Below are 21367 nucleotides of genomic sequence, written 5' to 3'. Positions count from 1 at the left end.
TAACATCCTGGTTCTTTTTTCTTTTGGTGTTTGGGTCTTTGCTTTAAGACACAAAACATCTGGGTAAACCTTTTAAAGTGGAAGGTTCTGCTGGTTCTTACATTTAAATATTAAATATATTTAAGTGTAAGTGAAGCTCTCTTGTTTTTTCTCCCATCACTTAAAAACACCATCGTGTCACAAAAGCAAAACTGCTTTGTCTTTTAAAAACAATTTGGCCTTTTGAGATGTGCGGCAGCTGATGGTTTTATTTTGTTTTAGCTGAGATTTGTTGCAGAGTAGGTTAACTTATTTTTGTGATTAAAAACATTAGTTAACACCAGGTTTCTTCCTCTTGGGGTTGTGGATGCTGAAACTTCATTCGGCCTGTTTGGCTGGTGGAAAACATGAAAATGGCTTTTTAAAATGTTGAATCCAGCAGCCCGTTAAACAGGACGAAAACAAAGATGGTTTCATGTTGTGGGTGATGATGCACTGTTTGTTTGGTGGTACTGCTAAACAAGTTTGTGATTTAGTTAAAGGTGTGTTTTATTTTTGTTCTTTTTAAAAATTGCCTGTTGTTACTTCAGGTTGGAGTATTGTATGTTCTGAAATTATTTATTTAGAAGGAATTTGAATGGAAAAGTTTTTTCATAATACTGAAACTAATCAAACGCTTTTAAGGCAAAGTCTATGAGATATGCACAGATTTAACTTGTCAGGATTGTAGGAGTGTACATATTTTACAGTCTCAACCTCAGCATGTTTTTGTTTCTTCTTCAGTGACTTAGTCGAGCTTTTTTCAGTCCAAATTTTTTTGTGTTTTTTTTTCTTTTTCTTTTTGCCAGGCTTCTGTTCAAAAACAAAATACTCCAGAGTTGTCAGTCTTACTCTAAAAGCCTCTCTGTACTTGACTCCATCGTTTCATCTGAACATCTGTACATAAATAAACTGAGACGTTCACTTTTCACTGACTGGGGGAGATTTTCTTTACAGATGATGCGATTTTAGGGCCCTGCATCGCAAAAGATAAATAAGGAGTCTCTTATTTTGAAATAATAAACTCCGCGCACACACGTCACCAGTTTGAACTGAATTGTGCAGGTGCTGCATGTGTAATATGACTTCTGTCTGCACAACTTTCAGCACAGCGTGTCATGTCTCGTATCACATTAATTTGCAGCATTTTCATCACACTTTCCATAAACTCCTCCTGCAGGTGTAACGCGGAGTTGGGCGGAAGCTTAGCCGCGGATGCTAGTAGCATAGCTCCAACATACATAAAGTTGCTGGACGTTTATTCACAGGTGAGGACCATATAAAGCCAGGCCTCACAGCGTATTCTGTAACACTCGATAAAATAATAAAAAACAATAAAACGTTCGTGGCCTGTAGTCTTCACCGGCGTCCACATTACTGAAGTTGAGGAAATCAAAAAAGAGAGATGCAAGAGTGCAGTACTAAGCGGTAAAACAAAGGGAGGCGCCACCTTGTGGCGTAGACTGGTATTGCTCGGTGTGATTCTCTGGCTGTTACACAGGACAAAACTGAAAATCAGATGAAGGAAATTCAGAAGTTACTAAGCAACTGGTTCAGTTTTTGGCAGACACAGCAGAGCCCCTTCAGTTCGCTTCTGTGCTGCAGAAAAATAGCAGCAACTCGGCCAAATTTCTGCTCCATGTAACTCATGAATGAAAGGACTGTAGAAATACAAAATAAAATGAAGAAAATTATAAATGAAAGCTAAAGTTCAAAAACCCCTGTCATTATGACAGATTTGATTATGTTAAATATCGAACATTTATGGGAAAAAAATTTAAAAAACAACTTTTATTAGTAGTAAATTTAATGAGCAGCAAAATTTACATAGCAATGCATTCAGTGTTCAATTACATTTATTTACTATTTTAATTTTATATTCAGCGTCAGTCGGTGTAGCCAAGTTTTGTTGAAGTGTATTTTTGACGATATGTATGTATATATAATAACGCACAAAACGGCCGAGCTTGAAAATTTAGTAACTTCCGGTAGGCACTTTCAAAATCAAAACTTTTACGGCGTCTATGACATGAGAAATTTGTTGAAGTATATTTTTACTGCTCCTTCAAGGCTAATAAGCTAAGTTTTAGGTTAGGCTTTTGCTATTGGCTGTTGCCTCGGGTGGTGCTCATTAACCAAACAGACAGTAAAGTACATATCTAAGTACACAGTACCTGTCTTTCTGGCGTCTAAGATGCATTCAGGAACACACATACTGTTCGTGGTCACTTGTCACACTCTAGCGGACAAACAGAAAACTACTACAACACGGTTTAGCCAGAAACATCATGGCGGCTCCCACAAGGCTCGTGTCAAGGTTGACGCTGGTCACTGGTAAGTTTTTATTTTACTATGTATCATTCAGTGTTTATAGTTACATAAATACGGAAACCGACGGGATGTTGCCACCTCCTTTTTCAGAATATTTTCGTTAACGTTTGTCGTCTATTTGTCGCTTTTCCCTCTTAAGCCAACTAGCTAACGCTAAGTAGCCTACAGCTGATAAACGCTAACTCCTCAGCGAACTTGTGCGTGTTTGGCAAATTAAGGGCAAATTAAGTTGGGCTCATGTTTTCCTGTTAATTCAAGACTACTTGGCGAGCAAGTTAAATCGTAACGCTGACATTCACAGAGGAGGACATTAAGTCATAAAGTCAGCAGGCTGACTAACGTTACGAGGACTCATGTAACATTTATTTGAAATGCAACGATTATCTTTGTTATCCATCGACATTTCGACCTTTCTGTGGTTTAATCGTCTTGCTGATTTTTTTAATATGTGCAATGTCCCAGAGTCCAGATCTGTACAGGTTTTATTTTATACAACTAACAACGCCGAAATGTTCACTTTACGGTCATTAAACAGAGAAATGCTGCAGCCAGTGACCGTCAGGATGTAACATGATTAATCAGTTGCAGAAATAGTTGGTAACTAAAATCACTTCAGTTGGTAACTAAAATCACTTCAGCTCTGAAATTTCCAGCACCAAACTGTGGAGGCTAATGTTATTTGGGATAGAAAAGATTCTTTCACTTGAGTGTTGATTTGCAGTCGAGTACAAACACACAAAACAGATCAGCATAGTGAAAATAATAAATGTTGGATATGCAGGACTTAACAAGAAGAACGACTGAAGCCAAGAGACGTGTTTGCATCCTGGAGTTAGAAGCCATAGAGGGACTCTGGAGGGGGTCTGCCTCTGGACCCAGGAACCCTCTGAGATTCATGAGACAGTCTGCAGTGTGTTGGTGGACACCTGCTCAGGTGTCTGTCTGACTGCTCTCTCCCCAGGAGGAGGCAGCGGGATCGGACGGGCCGTGTGTCAGCGCTTCGCCTCTGAGGGCGCCTCTGTGGTGGTCGCTGACATCAGCGAGGAGATGGCCAACGAGACCCTGGGGAACCTGCAGACCGACCTCAGAGGACAGGCTCACATGGCGGCTGTGGTGGACGTGTCGTCCAAAGAGAGCGTCAAGAAGCTGGTCACAAGCATACAGGTGTGTGTCGGAGACAGGTTTTCAGAGAGGTTTGCTCTGCAGGGACCTTCTTCCTCTCCGTCTGTCCTCTGTTGACAGCGTGTGTCCTCCTCCTCTCCCTCTGCAGACTCGGTACTTTCAGCCTCCCTCGGTGTGTGTGAACGCAGCAGGCATCACGCAGGACGACTTCCTGCTCAACATGGAGGAGGATCAGTTTGACAGAGTCATCCAGGTGAACCTGAAGGTACGCAGCCGTCACACCTGAGGCCTGCAGCACCGAGACACTTCAGTGGGACAGTTTGCTTAATTCTGCAGAGATTTTAAAATGTTTTTAAATGATTCACACCCTCATTTATCTTGATTTTTTGCTGTCTTTGAGTATGAACCAAACTGCAGCTGAATCCTGACTGTAAATCTTTAACAAAATAAAAGTCACATTAGCTTACAGATGAAACCTTCCTGTCACATCACATCAAGCTGACAGCCCTGCGTCAGTCTGCGTCTCTCATCAAGTCATTTTTCTTCCTGCGTGTCTTCCAGGGTTCGTTCTTGGTCACTCAGGCTGTCGCTCAGGCCCTGGCGGCCTGTGGAGCGTCCAAAGGCTCCATCATTACTGTGGGCAGCATTGTGGGAAAGGTGAGTTACCTGCAGGCCAGGCAGGCGCGTCTTGCTCTGTGGTGTCAGCTGGTCTTTCAGTTCCCTGAGGAGCTTCTTCAGGCCAGACGAGCCAAATAAAAGGACTCAAATCCAATAAGAGATGGAAATACAGTGAAATACTCTGGTAATTTAAAATGTGTTGCAAAATAAATTGTAAAGGAAAGTATTTTTTTATTTTGCTGATCAACATTTTTCAAAGCACAAGACACTTACATGAATTCATCAGGAGCGAGTCTGTTGTTCGGTTTTCTGTGGAAGCACCTGCTGGTTTTGACCTTGACTGACAGCACTGTTTCTTTGTGTCCGTGTGGTTTATGTTTGCAGGTGGGAAACATCGGACAGGTGAATTACGCCGCCTCTAAAGCTGGAGTGGAGGGTTTAACCAGGACTGCTGCCAAAGAGCTCAGCCGGTGAGAGCAGCTGACGAGATGTAAAGTGTGCAGAATAAAAACAAAGCAAATTCGGCCTTTCATTCTGCTGTCCTCCAGCTTCGGGATCAGGTGTAACTGTGTGCTGCCAGGGTTCATATCCACTCCGATGACAGATAAAGTCCCAGAAAAGGTTATTAGTAAGGTACGACACAATTAAAGCCAAGATAAAATGTTATTTTTTTAATTCTCCCAAGCTACAGTTAAACCATTTTTTTGTTTGTATTTTACATTGAAATTCAGTCACTCTTACCTGCTCGTGAATTTTTTAATGAAACTTTGTCCAGCTTAAATGAGCTGCCGTTACTTTGGAGTGCCTTTAGCGCCTTCAGCGTGACTAAATATCACCTGGTGTGTTTTTGGGATGATGTGGGATTTGGTTGAACTGACCCTTTATGAAAACCTTCACTCAGGTTAAATGTTGTCTTGTTTCAGATGAAGTCCCTGGTGCCGCTGGGCAGGATGGGCGAGCCTGCAGGTCAGTTGAGGTGCATGTTTAATTTCCACTGCAGATCCTCACGCCGACTGAAATAAGTCTGGAATGTTATTTGAACGGGCAGCACGGTGGTTCGAATCCCGGTCTGGGCCCTTCTATGTGGATGTTGCATGTTCTCCCTGTGCCTGCGTGGGTTTTCTCCAGGTTCTCTGGCTTCCTCCCACATTACCAAAAACATCCATCCATCCATTTTCTATACCGCTTATCCGTCAGGGTCGCGGGGAAGCTGGAGCCTATCCCAGCTGACTACGGGCGAGAGGCGGGGTACACCCTGGACTGGACACCTGTCAATCACAGGGCCAACACACAAAGACAGACAACCACACACTCTCACACTCACACCTAGGGGCAATTTAGAGTAGCCAATTAACCTAATGTGCATGTTTTTGGTATTGTGGGAGGAAGCCGGAGAACCCGGAGAAAACCCACGCAGGCACAGAGAGAACAGACCGGGATTCGAATCTGGAACCCTCTTGCTATGAGGCGACAGTGCTAACCACTGCACCACTGTGCCACCCCAAAAACATGCACATTAGGTTAATTGGCTACTCTAAATTGCCCCTAGGTGTGAGTGTGAGAGTGTGTGGTTGTTTGTCTTTGTGTGTTGGCCCTGTGATTGACAGGTGTCCAGTCCAGGGTGAACCCCGCCTCTTGCCTGTAGTCAGCTGGGATAGGCTCCAGCTCCCCCGCGACCCTGACGGACAAGCGGTATAGAAAATGGATGGATGTTATTTGAACGTTATAAAAAACACTCCTTCCTCTCTTCTTTACGCCGCTGATCCTTGTTGTGTCCCTTCGGTTCTTGTCCTGTCGGGTAGAGTTCAGGGGAGACGATGTGGGCTGAGTCTAATGTGTCTCTGATGCACTCAAGACCTTCATCACTCTTGTTCTTCTCTTTCTGTCCTCTTGCTGTGAACCTCCAGAAGTGGCTGACGTCTGCGCCTTCCTGGCTTCAGACGACTCTCGATACGTCACGGGAGCCAGCGTTGAAGTGACGGGTACAGTGTGATGCGCTTCTCTGACACTTTTTTCTGCTGCTTGTAAAAGTGACACACGTCCTCGAGCTAAACGTTCGATGTTTTAATATCCTACATTTTAAATGTTAAACCTAACTTCTGGGTCCTTCTTTTTGACAGGTGGGCTTTTCATTGGCTAACACAGCTGTCTGTCATGCTGATGACGACCAATGGGAGATCAGTTCCTCCACAGTTAATTTAGCTGCTGAAATGATTCTACATTTATCAGCTCTTTAGTCACGATTATTGTTGATTGTACTTTATAAATCAGATTGTAAACATGTACTGTTTAAAACCACTTTTTGTGCCAATAAACGCCAGTTTGTAATATTTATCTACAAAAGGTTGTATTTTATTTTGAAAGCTTAAACTTTAAACTGTTTTGCTTAACCGTTCAGATGTCTGTAAAGCTCACCTTGTTTGGAATTGCCCTCATTAGATACATAAACCTTTTTGGGATTCACGTTGACACTGTCTCACCACTGGAGCCTCCATGTGGTTATTGGTTCGCTGGCGGCCTTTTCAGTTCCACAGGAAGTTGGCTTGTTGGAAGTTAAATATCTGAAGAGGATTTGGACGACTGAACTCCTCATCTTCAGATCATGCAGATGAGCCCTGAACACACCGAGCCACTAAGCTTGCCTGCCTTTTGCCACGTCTGACAAACCTTTCAATCATTTCCGGGCTTTTAAGCTCAGTTTCGAAGTGAAAAGGGTGTAACAAATCATGCAGGCTCTGCTCAGATTTCATGGTCTCACTTTGTTGCTGCCGATGCTTCTTTATAAAACTCAAATCAGATTTTAATATCCTGACAACAGAATTAACCATATGTGACAATTTTACAACTACTGTAAAAAGGAAAACTAGCATCTAACTGGTACCTCTTGTTTAAGGTTCGGAAGTAATTTAACATAACAGAACTTGTGGTGCACAAAGTCCGCGCTGGTTCTGGTTGACTTTGACTCCTTTAAACGCCTGCGTTAAATGGATGAGAATTCAGCTGAATGAACACTACGTGACCACAAGATGGCGCTGTTTGCCGTGTAGCGGCAATAAGCAAATGTTTGCCTCTCAGATGAACACATGACAACATACAAACAATAAGAAATAACTGAAAGACGGATACATGAAACTAAACTGTTCAGGTTTAATCGTAAAACAACTTGTTCCGAGACAAGAATTAATCTGTAACGTGTCCAATCGAATCAATTACGTCCTGCGCACAAATCAACAGAGCAAACAGAGCAGAAACACTTCGTTCATCATAACATGTTTAACTTACGGGCGATAAAAACAGAACTTTGTCCTGAACAGGCAAAATCCGCAGCCACACACTCGTGTTTAACTCCAAAACCGACACAAAACATCTTCACAAATCCACTTCGCTAGCATGCGGGCAATGAGACGGCTGAAGCTAGCAAGCTAACAGCTAACACCGCCGGTGCTCCCGTCTAAGTGAGCTAACACCGCCGGTGCTCCCGTCTAAGTGAGCTAACACCGCCGGTGCTCCCGTCTAAGTGAGCTAACACCGCCGGTGCTCCCGTCTAAGTGACCGGGCAGATACAACAAGTTGCACCTTTGGTTCCTGCTGTCACAACGTCAGGCTTATCGAGAAGATCAGTTACTAAGTGATGGAAACCAATTACCAAAATACCAGCAAATTTAAAACAGACTTCCCGGCTCGGTAGAAGCAGTAGTCTTTTAAAAAAAGAAGCAGGATTCACGAAGGAAACAATATCGTCTGCGTTTATATTGAATTGAAACAAACATACAAGAACATAAGAGGTGCGTACTGTTTGTCTTTTCCCAAGGTGACAAACAAAAACCCTACAGCCAACAAACTTCCTGTAGAAATGAGAAACAGGCAAAGAGAGCTAACTGATGACAGGGATTAGGAAGAAAAACAAGAGTCAAGCAGCTCTTTTTAAAAAGATTATATATTACAGAAACAAGAATTTAAAAAATTACTTACACACATTATAAAATAACACCTTTTTTCTCTTTTCAGCACCATATTTTTATGTTGAATTGTTCATCTTCAACACAATGAAAACAGACAAATATTTGAGGTCATTCTCTCTGGAGAATCTCAAGGTCAGATTTCTTTTAGGTTTTGGTCATCCCGCCCCCATTTCCTTGCTAAATAGAAATGTTTTAACAAATAAAAAACAAACAAATAAAACAAAACCCGAGCATGATATCCCCCCTTAGCCACCCACAGTCCCCCCTCACAGCCTTTCTCCTGCCCGCCGTGGTCTCACACTGAAATGTAAAAGATCAGCGACTGTGTGTCAGTGACTCACTGAAGTGAGCTTCCATGATGCGTTTCAGAGCCCCGTGAAGCAGCAACCCGAGCCAGAAACCAGCGCTCGCCAACTCAAACAACAGCAACGACAAGGACATATGACAGAACTGGAGAGTCACCATTTAATCATTACAGTGGAGGCAAAATTTAACAGCACAGTACAGTCGATGAAAACACTAAAAAAAAGGGGTATTACAATAAAATATGGCCACAGATCGTTTGGTTTCTACAAAAGGAGTTTGGACAGGGTGTGAACAGAAGCACCATAACTCAGGCTGGCAGCGAGTTGCACTTGACCTTCAAGCATCAGCTATAGGAAATAAATACAAATGAAATATACCACATTTGACTGGAATATTTGGTGGTCGTTGTTTTTTTTTAATCTCAAAGCACCCTGTTTGTTTTAAATAAATACAATAGAATATCACTATCTCTGTACAAATGGAATGTAATGCACATTTTTCCCAGTAAAAAAGCTTCATGAAATTGTAAAAGAGACTAAAGAAAATGCAGGACTCAAAGTAAATACTATAACTTTTATGCTTTGGTATAATTAGCACCTTGCCACACAGTTTTCTTTCAGTAAAGAATGCATTTTATTCAACGCTGAGAAAAGAAGGAGGGAACTTTGAATCTCATATACACATTTAAACCCTGATGATGTTCTGTGTGTTCTGGATGGAAAAGAATCGGCAACACAAAAGCGACATGACAAATACTGGACTGGTGTGTGTGTGTGTGCTGGTGACCCTGGTTTAAACTGGTTTAAACAAGACGAATCAGCCCTCGACATGCAAGCACAATCGCATCACACTTCAGCACAGATTACAAAAAACAACGGCTTCCAAATTCACTCTCGCTGGTGTCCAACGCTAACAAAATGAACCACCCAAAGAGGGTTTGTGCTGCTGTCAGGGCTGAAGGTCCCACTGGACTCCATTAACCTCACAGCATCGACACCACAGAGGCTTCTCAACCATCACTTTGAGCTGTGAATCACATTTTCAGACAGTTTAAACAACACTGCAGGATGTCGCGAACAGGAAATCACAGAAACACACCATCGCTGTCACCTGGTGAGCTCCCCCTTTTCAAATTCAGGGTGGAAGCTGGTGGCTTTTTAATTCTTTGGTTCCTTTTGATGTAAGAGCTCAGAGTTACTGTGTGTTTTTCACTGTGAGCAACACGACTGACGAGTCACTTGAGCGTTCATTCATTTCCTACAGGACCAGACGACAAACGGACCAAAGCTTCCACAGCTCGACGTTCGGCCCTCACAGTTTGGGGTCTACAGATGTGATTTTGGTTCTCCAACGTGTTGATTCACAAGCTTTCAACTTCTCATTTGACTGACTGACTGACTGACTGACTGGACAACAAAGTCCAAAGCTGTGATTCAAAACACACACGAGTTAACTGATGAAACTGTGTGAAACATCTCGCGTGCGGGCAGCTCGAGTGACCGTCAGCCATGATGCTTACGGCGTAACAACATGGAAACAACGTCTGAGTGTGACCCTTTAAGAGAGGAGGAAGGGGGGGAGGTAGAGCAGGTGAGATGAGTGGAAAACGAGGGAGACAGCGGGGAGGAGAGAGGGGTGAGAGGGGGATCGGAGACCGAGGGGGGGGGGTCGAGTCGCCGGCTTGCTCTCGTTGTCAGGCCGACCCCTTTGGCTGCTGGTACAGAAAACAGTTTTATTTTCTGAAGAACGCTCTCTCCTGGTTTTTCTTCCTGTCTCGCGGTTTGTGCGCCTGAACGCCGGCCTCCTCTCCGCGAGCTGTTTGTTTTTTTGTTTTTGTTTTTGTTTTTAATTTCTCTCCTCTTTTTGTTGACGTCCATTATTTGTTGGGAGGTTGTTGCATTCCCGAGGCAGGTACTTGAGTGTGTGTTTGTCTCACAACAGCATCTGCGTGTGTAAGTGTGTGTGTGTGTGTCTGTGGGTTTGTGTGTGTAAGTGTGTGTGTTTCATATCATTTACAAGTTAATTTACAAATTACTGGGCATGTGTGTTTGATATTTAAGTGTGTCTCTAAGTGCGTGTGTGTGTGTGTGTGTGTGTGTGTGTGTGTGTGTTTTTAGCCTTGGAAACACACAGGTCCCACTTCAAAGCCAAACTGCTGGTTGCTCTCCCCAAAGTCTGACACCTTGATATCCAGCAGAGGAAGATGCTCCACCTGCGGCGTGTTGATCTCCAGGACTGTCCTGTCAAAGCCCTTACGATACTGCAGACACACACACACACAGAGCGAGACGTGTGAGAAATCAGAAACAAAATGAGTGTGTGTCATAATTCTTGCTAAAAACTCAGCGACTTGTGCGTGGACTCACAGAGCAGCCGTCGACCAGGGCTTTGATGTAAGGGTTGGTCTCGTAGCTCAGCTCCTCCTCGTTGGCGGCCCTGAGGTGCAGCGCCCTGTCGTAGCTGTTCTTGGCGCTCCGGTCGGCCCAGGCCACCGAGCGGTGGCAGTGGTAGGTGAGGTTCTGGCGGGCCTGGACGCTCAGGAGACGCAGGAAGCCCAGCTGGACCACGCCGATGGGCTCGCCGTTAGTGTCCACGTAGGAGAACTGGGTGGAGGAGGAGTGTGAAGACGAGGTGACGGGATGGGATTTGGAGGAAGAGTAAAATCATGAGGAGCGAAAGGGCGGGATGCACATAAAGAGGACGAGATGATGACAAAACTAAAGCTAAACATAAACTAAAAACTGTGACGTGAGACGTTTTTGTGAGTCCTCAGAGGACTACTAACCTTACTACCCGTGGCAAAGTGACTGTACCAGGATCCTGGGGTCTCTTTGTTCCAGGAGCTCATCTTCACCTGCCAGCAGAATCGTTCACATCGCGTATTACAGTCAACACATTTAGTCTCAAATGTTATGTCAAATAAGTAAATACAGACATAAAACATCTTGTGTCAAGAAAATGACTTTTTGACTCTTTTTACACCAACCTGGACAAAGTCGTTCTTAACTGTTATGGCACTGAGATCTTATTAGTTTGATTAGAAATGTGAGAAAATAATCTCTGCATTTGGGATATTAGTTTCTAAAAATGTGAACAATCAGAGACTGCAGACCTTTGCCAACAATGATTGGTGCTGCCACCTTTTTACACAACCAAATGCATCGTCCTATGGGATTTATATTCATGGATGTCTTGCGTGCACACAGGAAGTCAGTGTTGAGGGATTTTGTTTAACAGGATTTAAGGAGATTTGTCAGTGAGTTGGTGGACTGACCGTGTTGATGCTCTTGCTGGGGTACAGACACGTCTCTGCTCCGTTAGTGAAATTACAGAAGACCTTGAAGGAGTCTCTGGAGCAGCCCTGGTTGGGGTCAATCCAGTACTCTCCTGCAGAGGGCGACAGAGAGACAAAACAAGGTAGGAAAAAACCAAAACATAAAACCTGTGGGACTCTGCTCGTGCTTTACAAAGACACGTCTGTGGTTTCATTTTCTTTTATTTAAACACTTCAGTTATCACAGTCGTTATATTGGCGAGGGGATGTGTTTAGTTTGCACAGATCAGTTACTGCATTTCGTTGCATTGTACTTGTACACGAGTAATGACAATAAAGTTGAATCTAATCTAATTTCATTAAAGAAATGCATTGTTCAGCATCATCCACATGCTGAGACGACAAGGATGACAGCAACATCTGGACCAGGACCCGGCAGAGGGCTCATGACCCTGAGCAGCAGGCACGTTAATTTTTGGGTTAATTTCCTCACCGTCTTTGAGGTCTGGCTGGCTGAGGTGCAGGTCTTGGCAGGTGCGGGCGGGGCTGTCTTGGGTGCCCAGAGGGAAACGCATGGTCTCGATCTCCTGTCGAAGTGAGTTGAGAGAGCCGAAGATTTCTTCCATGCCTTCACTGCCCATCAGGAACTCAGTGCCGGCGGCGTCGGATGCAGGCATGTCAGGGTCGCTCTCGGGGAGCAGCTGGCTGGCGTCGATGGAGCGTTTGGACTTGGGACTCCTCTGGATGGGCAGGGGCTGAATGACCTCGCCCGGTGGACCCTGGCAAGCACATTTGGATCAGTTAACTGACAATCACCAGTGAGGTGCATAGAGTGAGCAGAGAAAGATGAGATACTTACAGGAGGCCCAGGAAGTCCTTGTACACCCTTTTCTCCCTTTGGACCAGCTCCTCCCTAATCGCAGCAGGGAAAGATTCAAGAAGCATTACTGGGTCAGATCCGAGTGAAAGCCTTTTTCATGAACAATTTCATTTGGTTTTTAGTGGTTCAAACACTCTCAAAGTGTACTCACAGAAGAACCCTTAGCTCCTTTGATACCTTGAGGACCCTGTAAGAGACATGAGGCTTTAGTTTAAAGATGGCGTCCATCCTTCAGCTGCTGTCACTAATTTCTGAGGTGCTCAGAAATTGGCAAACTGAGCCAAGAGGAAGAAGAAAGTGAGATGGTGTGCTGATAAGGTACTCACAGGCAGACCAGGAGGACCAGCAGGGCCAAGGGGTCCGGTGCCTCCAGACATTCCCTTTAAGAAAACACAAAACACGTTTAACGTGAGAACAGTTCTCACACATCCTGGTTGAGCGGTCTCTCTCCAGCACATGTGAAAGAGCTCAGTCTTACAGTCTCTCCTTTTGAGCCAGGGGATCCCTGAGGCCCGGGCAGACCTCTGTCTCCCTTCTCTCCCTGCTCTCCTGGGGGTCCAATGAGACCGATAAGACCTGGGTGTCCCTTCTCTCCCTTGGCACCGGGGTCTCCACGCAGACCAGGCAAACCAGCAGGTCCCTGCCGGGTTAGAAGAAGCAAAAGGAGAGGAGGACGACAGTGAGGAGGTGCAGGAGGAGACATGGACCATGAAAAACAGAAGGTGGAAGAGAGGAGAGGAGAACATATGAGGACTAGAAGAAAAGGAAAAAACTGTGCAGCACACAGCAGATGTATAACTGAAACTCAAAGGCAGTGTGGTCTTACGATAGGTCCAGGTGGTCCTTTCTGTCCTGCAGCTCCTGGAGATCCTTGCTCACCCTGAAACACAGTTAGAAACACATTCAGCAGGAGGTGGTCGTCCAACACGCCACACAACAAATCACATAAATAAATCTCATGTCACTCATCTTTACTGACCACTGATCCCGGGAGTCCTCTGAGACCTTCTGTTCCTGGTTTTCCTGGGGGACCCTGAGGGCCCACAGGGCCAGTTTTTCCTGGAGGGCCGACAGCACCTGGGTCTCCCTGTGAGGGATAACGATGAGAATCATGATTAAAAATGTTTTTAACAGTCATGTAGCAGTACGAATTGTGCCATTTGCTTGCTTAACATTCTCAGTTTTCCAAAGTTTTTCAGAATAAAAGTATGGATCATTAGGCTTAACATTATCTATGCACAACCACAGGGAGTTGAAAAATGTACCGACGAGCTCTGGACTCACCTTAGTTCCCTTCTCCCCCTGACGTCCCTCTGGTCCTCTGGTTCCGGCGGGGCCCTGGCAGATAACAGCACATTAACAAACACAAAATATAATATATCCTGTAATTTCATCAAGTCTATAGCATGAAAGACAGTCACTAGATTATGTCATTGACCCGTACATCCGATGAAGCTCACTCTCTGACACTGAAGAATTTATTTGTTATTGGAGTCTGGCTGGTCCTGCACTTCTCCTTATGACTGGATGACTTAGTGAAACCGGTTTTATGCTACGACCTCTAACCTTTATTTACCTTTAGCTCTTGTCCACTGCTTCACAACACAAAAATCGCATTAGCCAGTGAAATTGGAGAAGAGAAACAGAAAGGATGCATGATTCATGACTGCCACCATGCTGTCGATGTTCAGGAATAAGACCCCCTGATATGACCAAGTGCCTGTCCAATGAGGACGGAGACCTTACCCTCTTTCCTAGGGGGCCAGGAGGTCCGTTCTCTCCAGGAGGTCCAGGGGAGCCCTGCAGTAAGAGGACAAGGGAGAAGACTGAGGACACGGCAGTATTTTTCTAACACTTCACATATCTGCATTGTTGCATCTTTTGACTTACAGATTCTCCTGGTTCGCCATCTTCTCCTCTCTCTCCCTTGGCGCCATCTTGACCCTGAAGCAAAGCAGATCAGGGCTAGTGGCAGTTCAAGGCAACATTTGAAAAGCTGACAGTGAAGTGCTGGCAGGGACCTCCAACACGGCTTTGAAATCTGACACAATACATGACTGATATGGTGTCTAAAAATGGATACTCACTCTGGGTCCAACCTCACCAGGGGGACCAGGATCACCAGGGAAACCAACAGGACCCTGAAGTTGGTGACAGAAAAAAAATCATCTTAATCATCGTAATTCATGGCAATAAATATAAGAGAAATGCTTGTGAGCGTTGCATTTCGGGTGTCATACAGGGTTTCCTTTGGGTCCATCATCTCCAGGTCCTCCTCGTCCTCCAGGAGGTCCAGAAGTTCCAGGTTGTCCAGCCTCTCCCTTCTCTCCACGCTCTCCACGAGGACCCTGTTAACACGAGTGCAGATTTAACTCATGGATGTTGTGAAGCGGTCAGCAAAGGAAACCTGCAAGGTGTTCGGGTCAGGCGCTCACCTTCTTTCCGGGCTCCCCTCCGATTCCAGGTGGTCCGGGCTCCCCGGGCTCTCCCTGTGGAGAAGATCAGTATCGCTTTTAGTCCCCAAGTTAAAGGTAAGATTAATTCTGTCAAGTTTGTGAGAGAAATATTGCTTCAATCTCTGCACCTTCTCTCCAAGAGGTCCAGGATTACCCAAACCACCGGGAGGACCTTGAGGACCCTAAAAAACACAACAAAACAATTCAAACAAACTTTTCAAATTCATGGTTATTATCAGCAAATGCTGTAAAAATTAATTTTCCTTTTTACTCACCTACCTGACAATAACTTGTTAAATCACACTTTCAGCCTATTAAATGTCTCTCGATAGAATCTTTTTGAACAACATTCCTAACAAACAAACCGCAGCAGTGTGGTGACATGAAACCACTGACAGTCAGAGCGGGAACAGCACAGTAACTGCTCTACAACAGCTCCCGTAGATGACATATCGTCGCTTTATAAATAAGAGCTGTGAACACTCACGTCAGCACCGTTGGGTCCAGCAGGGCCACGAGGTCCTGGAGGGCCTGGAGGACCCTGGAAACACAAAGAGGCTCACACTTTAATCAGTACTTATGGTTCGATTATGATAAAATCAGTCACTTATGCAGTCATGACGATTAATATTTCTGAAGCTCACCAGAGGTCCAACGTCTCCCGTCTCTCCCTTCTCACCTGGTGGTCCTGGCAACCCCTGCAGGTCGGAGGTGAAGAATTTAAGTTTAACTCAGCAACTCAGCACACGAGCGTGACTAAAAACATCATCTAAATATTTGTATCGAAGTATAAAATAGAAATTTAATAAAAATTTGAGCGGATTTGCCTCTCAAGTAGTTTTTATTTTACCTGCAGTCCGATGGGTCCCGGGGCTCCTGGGAATCCTCTGGTTCCTTCATCACCTTTAGCTCCAAAAGGCCCCTGCTGACCTCTCGGTCCGAGCTCTCCATCAGCACCCTGCACCACAGAGGACCAGAAACCAGAAACCAAAGTCAGGAGAGAAAAGAAGATGGCTGATAACACTGACCTCATTTAACTGAATGTTTTCAACAGTGACTGAATAACCACGACCACAATTGTTAGAATAACAATATAACAAAATTTAAATTTACAGTCCTTGTTACTTAAGTATAACACAACACAACAACAGCTTTCCTGTGAAAATTCTCAGCCTGTTAGTCATTTTAGATTCTGGCTGGAATGAACAAAGTGAGTTTGAGTGTGTCTGAGACGCCACCTGGAAACTCAACTAGAACCAAGTTCACACAGTCAGGAACAAGTTCAACCAAACAGAGGTGAAAACTGTCTCATTTCGTCTTCAGAGAGTGAAAGTTTGCACTTACAGCAGCACCAGGTTGACCAACGGGACCCATTGGCCCAGGAGGACCAGGAGGACCCTACCAGCAAAAAGAAAAGACGAGGACACAAACAAGGAGCAAAACAAGAAAACATCAGTGATGAACAGAGAAACGGCATCGTGGGACAGTTTTAAGTGACGTGAGCTGAGGCGAGTTAGCGTCACCCACTTGCTCTCCTTTGGCTCCTTTGCCTCCCTTCTGACCGTGTTCTCCAACCTCTCCCTGCATTGACAAACAAACATCACGTTAAGGCGAATTAACTTCAAGACGAAGCTCTGAAAAGGATAATGAGACACTTAAAAGGACATGTCGGTATGAGGACTGTTGCTTAGTGCTACTGGCCTTGTCTCCGTCCTCTCCAGGCACTCCGGCTGGGCCAGCAGGGCCAGGCAGACCCACAGGACCCTGCACGCCATCGCGACCTGCCGGGCCAATCGGGCCTTTCTCACCCTTGACAGGATAAAAAAAACAAGATTAGAATCAATAGCTCTTCTTTGTCTCCATGGACATTATCGTTAGACACTTCAGGGACTAAATTCTCCTCAACACTCACAGGAACTCCCTTCTCTCCAGCAGGTCCAGGAGGCCCCTGAGGACCTGGTCTGCCAGGGGGTCCAACAGGCCCAGCAGTACCAGATTGTCCCCTCTCACCAGGAGACCCCTAGAAAGGCACAATACCATAGACAGCACGGATTACAGCAGATTCATTCAGACCCACAATATGAATTCCAGCCAATAACAAATACAAATGATGTATTTAGAACTTAAGGCCTTTGTTAAACTGAGACGGCTAACTAGACGAGACTACTAGTACTACTTTTTCCTCAATCTTAAGCTGGAATTTGGTTTGAAAATGAACTTTTCATATTGTTTGAGACATACAGCAGGTCCAGGAGGTCCGGCAGGTCCTTCACTTCCCTTCAGTCCTCCACCACCCTGAAAGAAAAGGCAAGAAGGGATTAGCTGGTTGATTTTTCCACCTCACCTCTGCTTTACACATTCATGCCGAGGTAAACATACTGCTGTCAGTATAAGATCAAAAACAACTGGCAGCTCGATCTGTGCAGTATTTCTTTTGGTTATACTCACAGGGGTTCCAGGCAGTCCTCTCTCACCAGGGAAGCCTCTCAGTCCTGGGGGTCCGTCTTTACCAGGGCCTCCAGGGGGTCCAGGGTCTCCTTTGGTACCCTCCTTTCCTGAGGGACCAGAAAGTCCCTGCTCTCCAGGTGGACCTGGAGGGCCGGGGTGGCCGCGCTCGCCCATGGGGCCGGTCTCTCCTGATGGGCCCTGGGAGGAGGGAGACGGACAGGAAATAAAGCGCAAATGCAAAGAAGGTGAGAATGGAGTGATGGGGAAACAATAATGAAAGATAAGGAGGTTGTGTTGTGAAAAATGATGTGATGTGCTGCATCAATAATGAGAAAACTCTGCACCAGGATCTGGAAAACTCACTTGAGGTCCAACGACTCCAGGAGGCCCAGGTGGACCCATTTTACCTTGGAACCCCTGGAGGAGAGAGATTCAGTGAACACAAAATAAACAAACCTTCTTCAGCCTCGTTTCTACTGTTAAGATGCATCACAATGTGTGTAATGAATGACTCAGCTGTTTGCATTACATTCGTCACAATCCGAACAAATCATCACAACTTACAACTTCTCCTCTCTGTCCAGGGTGTCCTGGCAGTCCATCCTTTCCTGGTGGTCCCTGTGAGGATCATATATGAATTAAGAAAGCTGTGCCTACAAGCAAGAGGGTCCATGAAAGCCAAGACTGCGCTGGATTAAAGCACCAAAATTTACAATCTACAATTACAAGTTTGTGAAAAACTGGTATGGAAGCATTTTCTTACAGGAGGTCCCTTTGGTCCGGGGAAACCATTGGCTCCCTGAGGTCCGGGCAATCCCTGTTGAGACAAGATAATGTGATATAATAAGAACATATAAGAATACCCAAAGGACACATTCAGTGTCTTGAAAGTCAGCTCTGACAATGTGCCACCCAGCAGGACTTGTACACGAAGCACTCACCCTCTCTCCAGGTGGACCAGAAGGGCCGTCGCTTCCTGAAGTTCCCTAAAGGGCAGCACAGCACATTTCAATAAATCCAGTTTCACAAACTTTTGTTCTTTAATATAATATAATGAATTGTTTGCTGAAGTATTTTGTCTGAACTGAGAAAACGCTGTGTCATGCCTTTATTTAAACTGCTGGATGTCAAATTCAAAATGTGAGCTTGTTTGAGTTCCTCAGCTTCGAAGTTTCTTTTCCATCAGTGTGAATGTGTAATAATCAATACGTAGGTGATCATCAGTAATCGTCCTAACAGCACACGTGTGGACGCACTTCGTCCATAAGCTTTGGCTAAATTCCCTGTGTGGACAAACCTTCGCTCCTGGTTTCCCAGTGGCCCCTCTCGGTCCTCTCTGTCCTCTGGGGCCCTGATGGACACAAACAGTGAACGTAATCAGTGAAAAGCCCTCATCAGTCGCAGACTCTGCAACAGGAATGCTATTTGATGTTAAACTGATCATTTAAAGGAAGTCGTATGAAATCATCACTGCTGGGTGATGAATGGGCGTTTAAAGGTGCAGCAAAGCACATGTGTGACCACACCCAAACACACCCAGCAGTGACACCTGTCGCAGGTCAACCCGACTGTGAGCAAACAAAAAAGTGACAGTTTTTTGTCCGTTTGTGCTCAACAGCTTTCACAAACTGACTGGAAGAATCAGTGACTGAATGTGAAACGGTACCGTTGGTCCTCTTTGTCCTCTTGGTCCTGATTTGCCTGTAAGACCCTGAAAAACAAACAAACAAATCAGTCAGAAAGAAATTAACTAATTAACTGTTCTTTATTGACTAAATCACTGACTGTGAAACAATCTACAGGATCCAACAGTCTGGCTTTTCTGTGTGTGAATAATATTCAAAAACATCTTTTGACAAAGTCGATCTCACGTGATCACGGCTCTGATCACTAATCGTTTAAAGCCTTGAGGAGCTGAAGTGAGCCGTCCACTCACCCTTGTTCCCTTCTCGCCGTTTGCACCAGGGAATCCTGGGAATCCGAGAGATCCCTAAAAAGCAAATCATCACCTCAGCATCAGCAGTGTTTCTCACCAAACTCAGGCCAGGATGAACAAATGAGGCAGCGATGACGTGTTCTCTTACCTTGGGTCCTTGTCTTCCAGGATATCCAGGAAGTCCAGGTACACCAAGTTTACCCTGAAATCACACGACAACATTGCTAATCGTCATTAAACAGGTCATAACATCCGTAATTATGTTTAAATATTATTAGCTTGTTACAATTCATATTGTGATGATGATTTGTTTAAACTCTGAAACACATGCCAGAGGATGAAGAGCAAGTGAGAACAGTTAACATGAACATCTCATAAAATTAAAGGCAAAATATCTTGCAAAAACTCTACCCCAGAAATTTCTGGATAAAAACAAACACAAAAATACAACAGAAAATTAGAATGTTTGTGTGAAAATTAAAACAATTCAAATATACCTGGAATATAATTTTAAAATATTATGATTCCACTACAAATGTTTAAATGTCATTTTCCATTCAAGTGCATATACATGTATAACCACAAGAGGGCAGCACAACACACTGTCAAACAGGAAGCATTACTCTAAGAAAATGGGAAACAGCTCATTAAATTTGTGTGAATGTGTGAATTATATGGAAAAGCTTGAAATCCTGCGTCAGCTGACTTTCACTGTGATGAGTAACACACAAATCTGAAAATGATACCAGAATATCAGTAACCAGCTCATGCTACTAAGAGCCAATCATGTCGCGTTGATCTGATTAAACAGGATGTACCTTCTCTCCAACAAGTCCAATTGGTCCAACCTCACCAGGGGGTCCGACACGACCTTTAGGCCCCTCTGGACCATCCTCTCCTCTGGGTCCTGATACTCCAATCTCACCCTGTGAGGAGGACACAAGGCGAAAGGACCAATCAGTGCATCAATACGAACAGATCAATAACTCAGAGAACATACGATTGAGAGGATTATTGAAGTGATCTTACCCTCTCTCCCTTGACACCAAAATCTCCCTTAATTCCAGGGAAACCATCTTCACCCTAGAAACAAAAACAACATCTTTATTTTATTTTAAATCCTTTTAGACTGAGGCCTGTTTTTGTTCATTTTGCTGGTGGGAGCTGTTACTGACTGAACTGAAAATGAACACGTTTTCACCAAGTGGTTTAAGAGACAGTGTTTCCTGAGTCATGTAAAATTTGGAAATATCAAAACTGTAAAAAAATCACTCACCTTCTCTCCCTTGTGGCCCTTCAGTCCGCGAATTCCCTGACCTCCCTGCAATCAAAGATGACACACACACACATTGATGTGCTGAGGATTTTTTATCTATTGAGTCTTGCGTTAGTCAGAAAATGGCCTCACAATCAATAAACTGACTTCTAAAGGCCGACTGTACTGACCTTGATGCCACGAGGGCCAGGATAGCCAATAGCTCCCTGGGGACCGCTGGGACCCTGGACAGGGTCAAAGAAAGAAGGACGAGTTTACAACACACACTCAGTAACTTACAGTTAAGTTTCTCTTGTTAGGAGTCACATTTAATTGGTGGAGTGAGATGGAGGTGCTGTGGGGGGCTGAGGGGGGCTGACACCCACCTGGTTTCCTTTGGTGCCAGAAGGCCCCTCCTTTCCTGGGTGACCCTGAGAAAGGAAGACAGAGAGTTTAAGAACATCCAGTGTTGGGTGGACTCAACTTAATTCAGTTTTAATGGTAAAAAAAAGAAAATAATTAAGAGACAAACATACAGGAGGACCGTCTGCTCCAGGCATTCCTGGCAGTCCTGGTTTTCCTGTGGGACCCTGATGGGGAAGACAAAGTGGTGATGAGTGAGAGTCCACAGGCTGCTGGTAATACACCTCAAACTTATGGCTGACTGCCATAAGAAGAATAACTTATGTTAAAAACTGTGTGACTACTGAGCTGACACGCACTTTTTGACCAACACAAACACATGAATCACACGGATGAAG

At 44.7% G+C, this 21367-nt stretch overlaps 2 protein-coding genes across 6 annotated transcripts in view; one reads left to right on the top strand and one right to left on the bottom strand.

Annotated features, from left to right (window-relative positions):
* Positions 1-2195: 2195 nt before the first annotated feature.
* hsd17b8 (hydroxysteroid (17-beta) dehydrogenase 8) lies at positions 2196-6432 on the top strand. Of its 2 annotated transcripts, none has more exons than XM_046417365.1 (9): positions 2196-2352; positions 3311-3513; positions 3620-3736; positions 4033-4128; positions 4474-4559; positions 4638-4722; positions 5013-5055; positions 5997-6071; positions 6210-6432. In XM_046417365.1, exons 1-9 carry the CDS (start codon positions 2307-2309, stop codon positions 6227-6229), a joined length of 771 nt encoding a protein of 256 aa, XP_046273321.1. In that variant the 5' UTR covers positions 2196-2306; the 3' UTR covers positions 6230-6432. The 2 variants fall into 2 exon arrangements, with proteins under 2 accessions (XP_046273321.1, XP_046273322.1); XM_046417366.1 differs by lacking the exon at positions 2196-2352 and adding an exon at positions 2588-2659.
* A 780-nt stretch (positions 6433-7212) lies between these two features.
* The window catches only part of col11a2 (collagen, type XI, alpha 2), a 58080-nt gene continuing 43925 nt past the window's right edge, over positions 7213-21367 (bottom strand). For all 4 annotated transcript variants that reach the window (XM_046417354.1, XM_046417355.1, XM_046417352.1 and 1 more), the window contains 41 exons: positions 21143-21196; positions 20993-21037; positions 20798-20851; positions 20628-20672; positions 20381-20434; positions 20170-20277; positions 19500-19553; positions 19352-19405; positions 19082-19126; positions 18713-18766; positions 18357-18401; positions 18179-18232; positions 17980-18033; positions 17779-17832; positions 17416-17613; positions 17209-17262; positions 16880-16987; positions 16669-16776; positions 16495-16548; positions 16312-16365; positions 15818-15925; positions 15612-15665; positions 15455-15508; positions 15096-15149; positions 14947-15000; positions 14752-14859; positions 14599-14652; positions 14402-14455; positions 14258-14311; positions 13796-13849; positions 13491-13598; positions 13338-13391; positions 12990-13151; positions 12838-12891; positions 12663-12698; positions 12491-12544; positions 12125-12410; positions 11632-11744; positions 11143-11211; positions 10724-10960; positions 7213-10617 (listed from right to left, as the gene is read on the bottom strand). In XM_046417354.1, coding sequence (XP_046273310.1) covers positions 10471-10617; positions 10724-10960; positions 11143-11211; positions 11632-11744; positions 12125-12410; positions 12491-12544; positions 12663-12698; positions 12838-12891; positions 12990-13151; positions 13338-13391; positions 13491-13598; positions 13796-13849; positions 14258-14311; positions 14402-14455; positions 14599-14652; positions 14752-14859; positions 14947-15000; positions 15096-15149; positions 15455-15508; positions 15612-15665; positions 15818-15925; positions 16312-16365; positions 16495-16548; positions 16669-16776; positions 16880-16987; positions 17209-17262; positions 17416-17613; positions 17779-17832; positions 17980-18033; positions 18179-18232; positions 18357-18401; positions 18713-18766; positions 19082-19126; positions 19352-19405; positions 19500-19553; positions 20170-20277; positions 20381-20434; positions 20628-20672; positions 20798-20851; positions 20993-21037; positions 21143-21196 — 3318 coding nt within the window. In that variant the 3' untranslated portion in view covers positions 7213-10470. The remainder of the gene's footprint in view (positions 10618-10723; positions 10961-11142; positions 11212-11631; positions 11745-12124; positions 12411-12490; positions 12545-12662; positions 12699-12837; positions 12892-12989; positions 13152-13337; positions 13392-13490; positions 13599-13795; positions 13850-14257; positions 14312-14401; positions 14456-14598; positions 14653-14751; positions 14860-14946; positions 15001-15095; positions 15150-15454; positions 15509-15611; positions 15666-15817; positions 15926-16311; positions 16366-16494; positions 16549-16668; positions 16777-16879; positions 16988-17208; positions 17263-17415; positions 17614-17778; positions 17833-17979; positions 18034-18178; positions 18233-18356; positions 18402-18712; positions 18767-19081; positions 19127-19351; positions 19406-19499; positions 19554-20169; positions 20278-20380; positions 20435-20627; positions 20673-20797; positions 20852-20992; positions 21038-21142; positions 21197-21367) is intronic.

The sequence above is a fragment of the Scatophagus argus genome, chromosome 17 (assembly GCF_020382885.2).
Source record: "Scatophagus argus isolate fScaArg1 chromosome 17, fScaArg1.pri, whole genome shotgun sequence".
NCBI classification, from domain to species: domain Eukaryota; kingdom Metazoa; phylum Chordata; class Actinopteri; family Scatophagidae; genus Scatophagus; species Scatophagus argus.
Note: the sequence above shows the minus strand (reverse complement) of the source record. Positions and strands in the feature narration are given on the sequence as shown.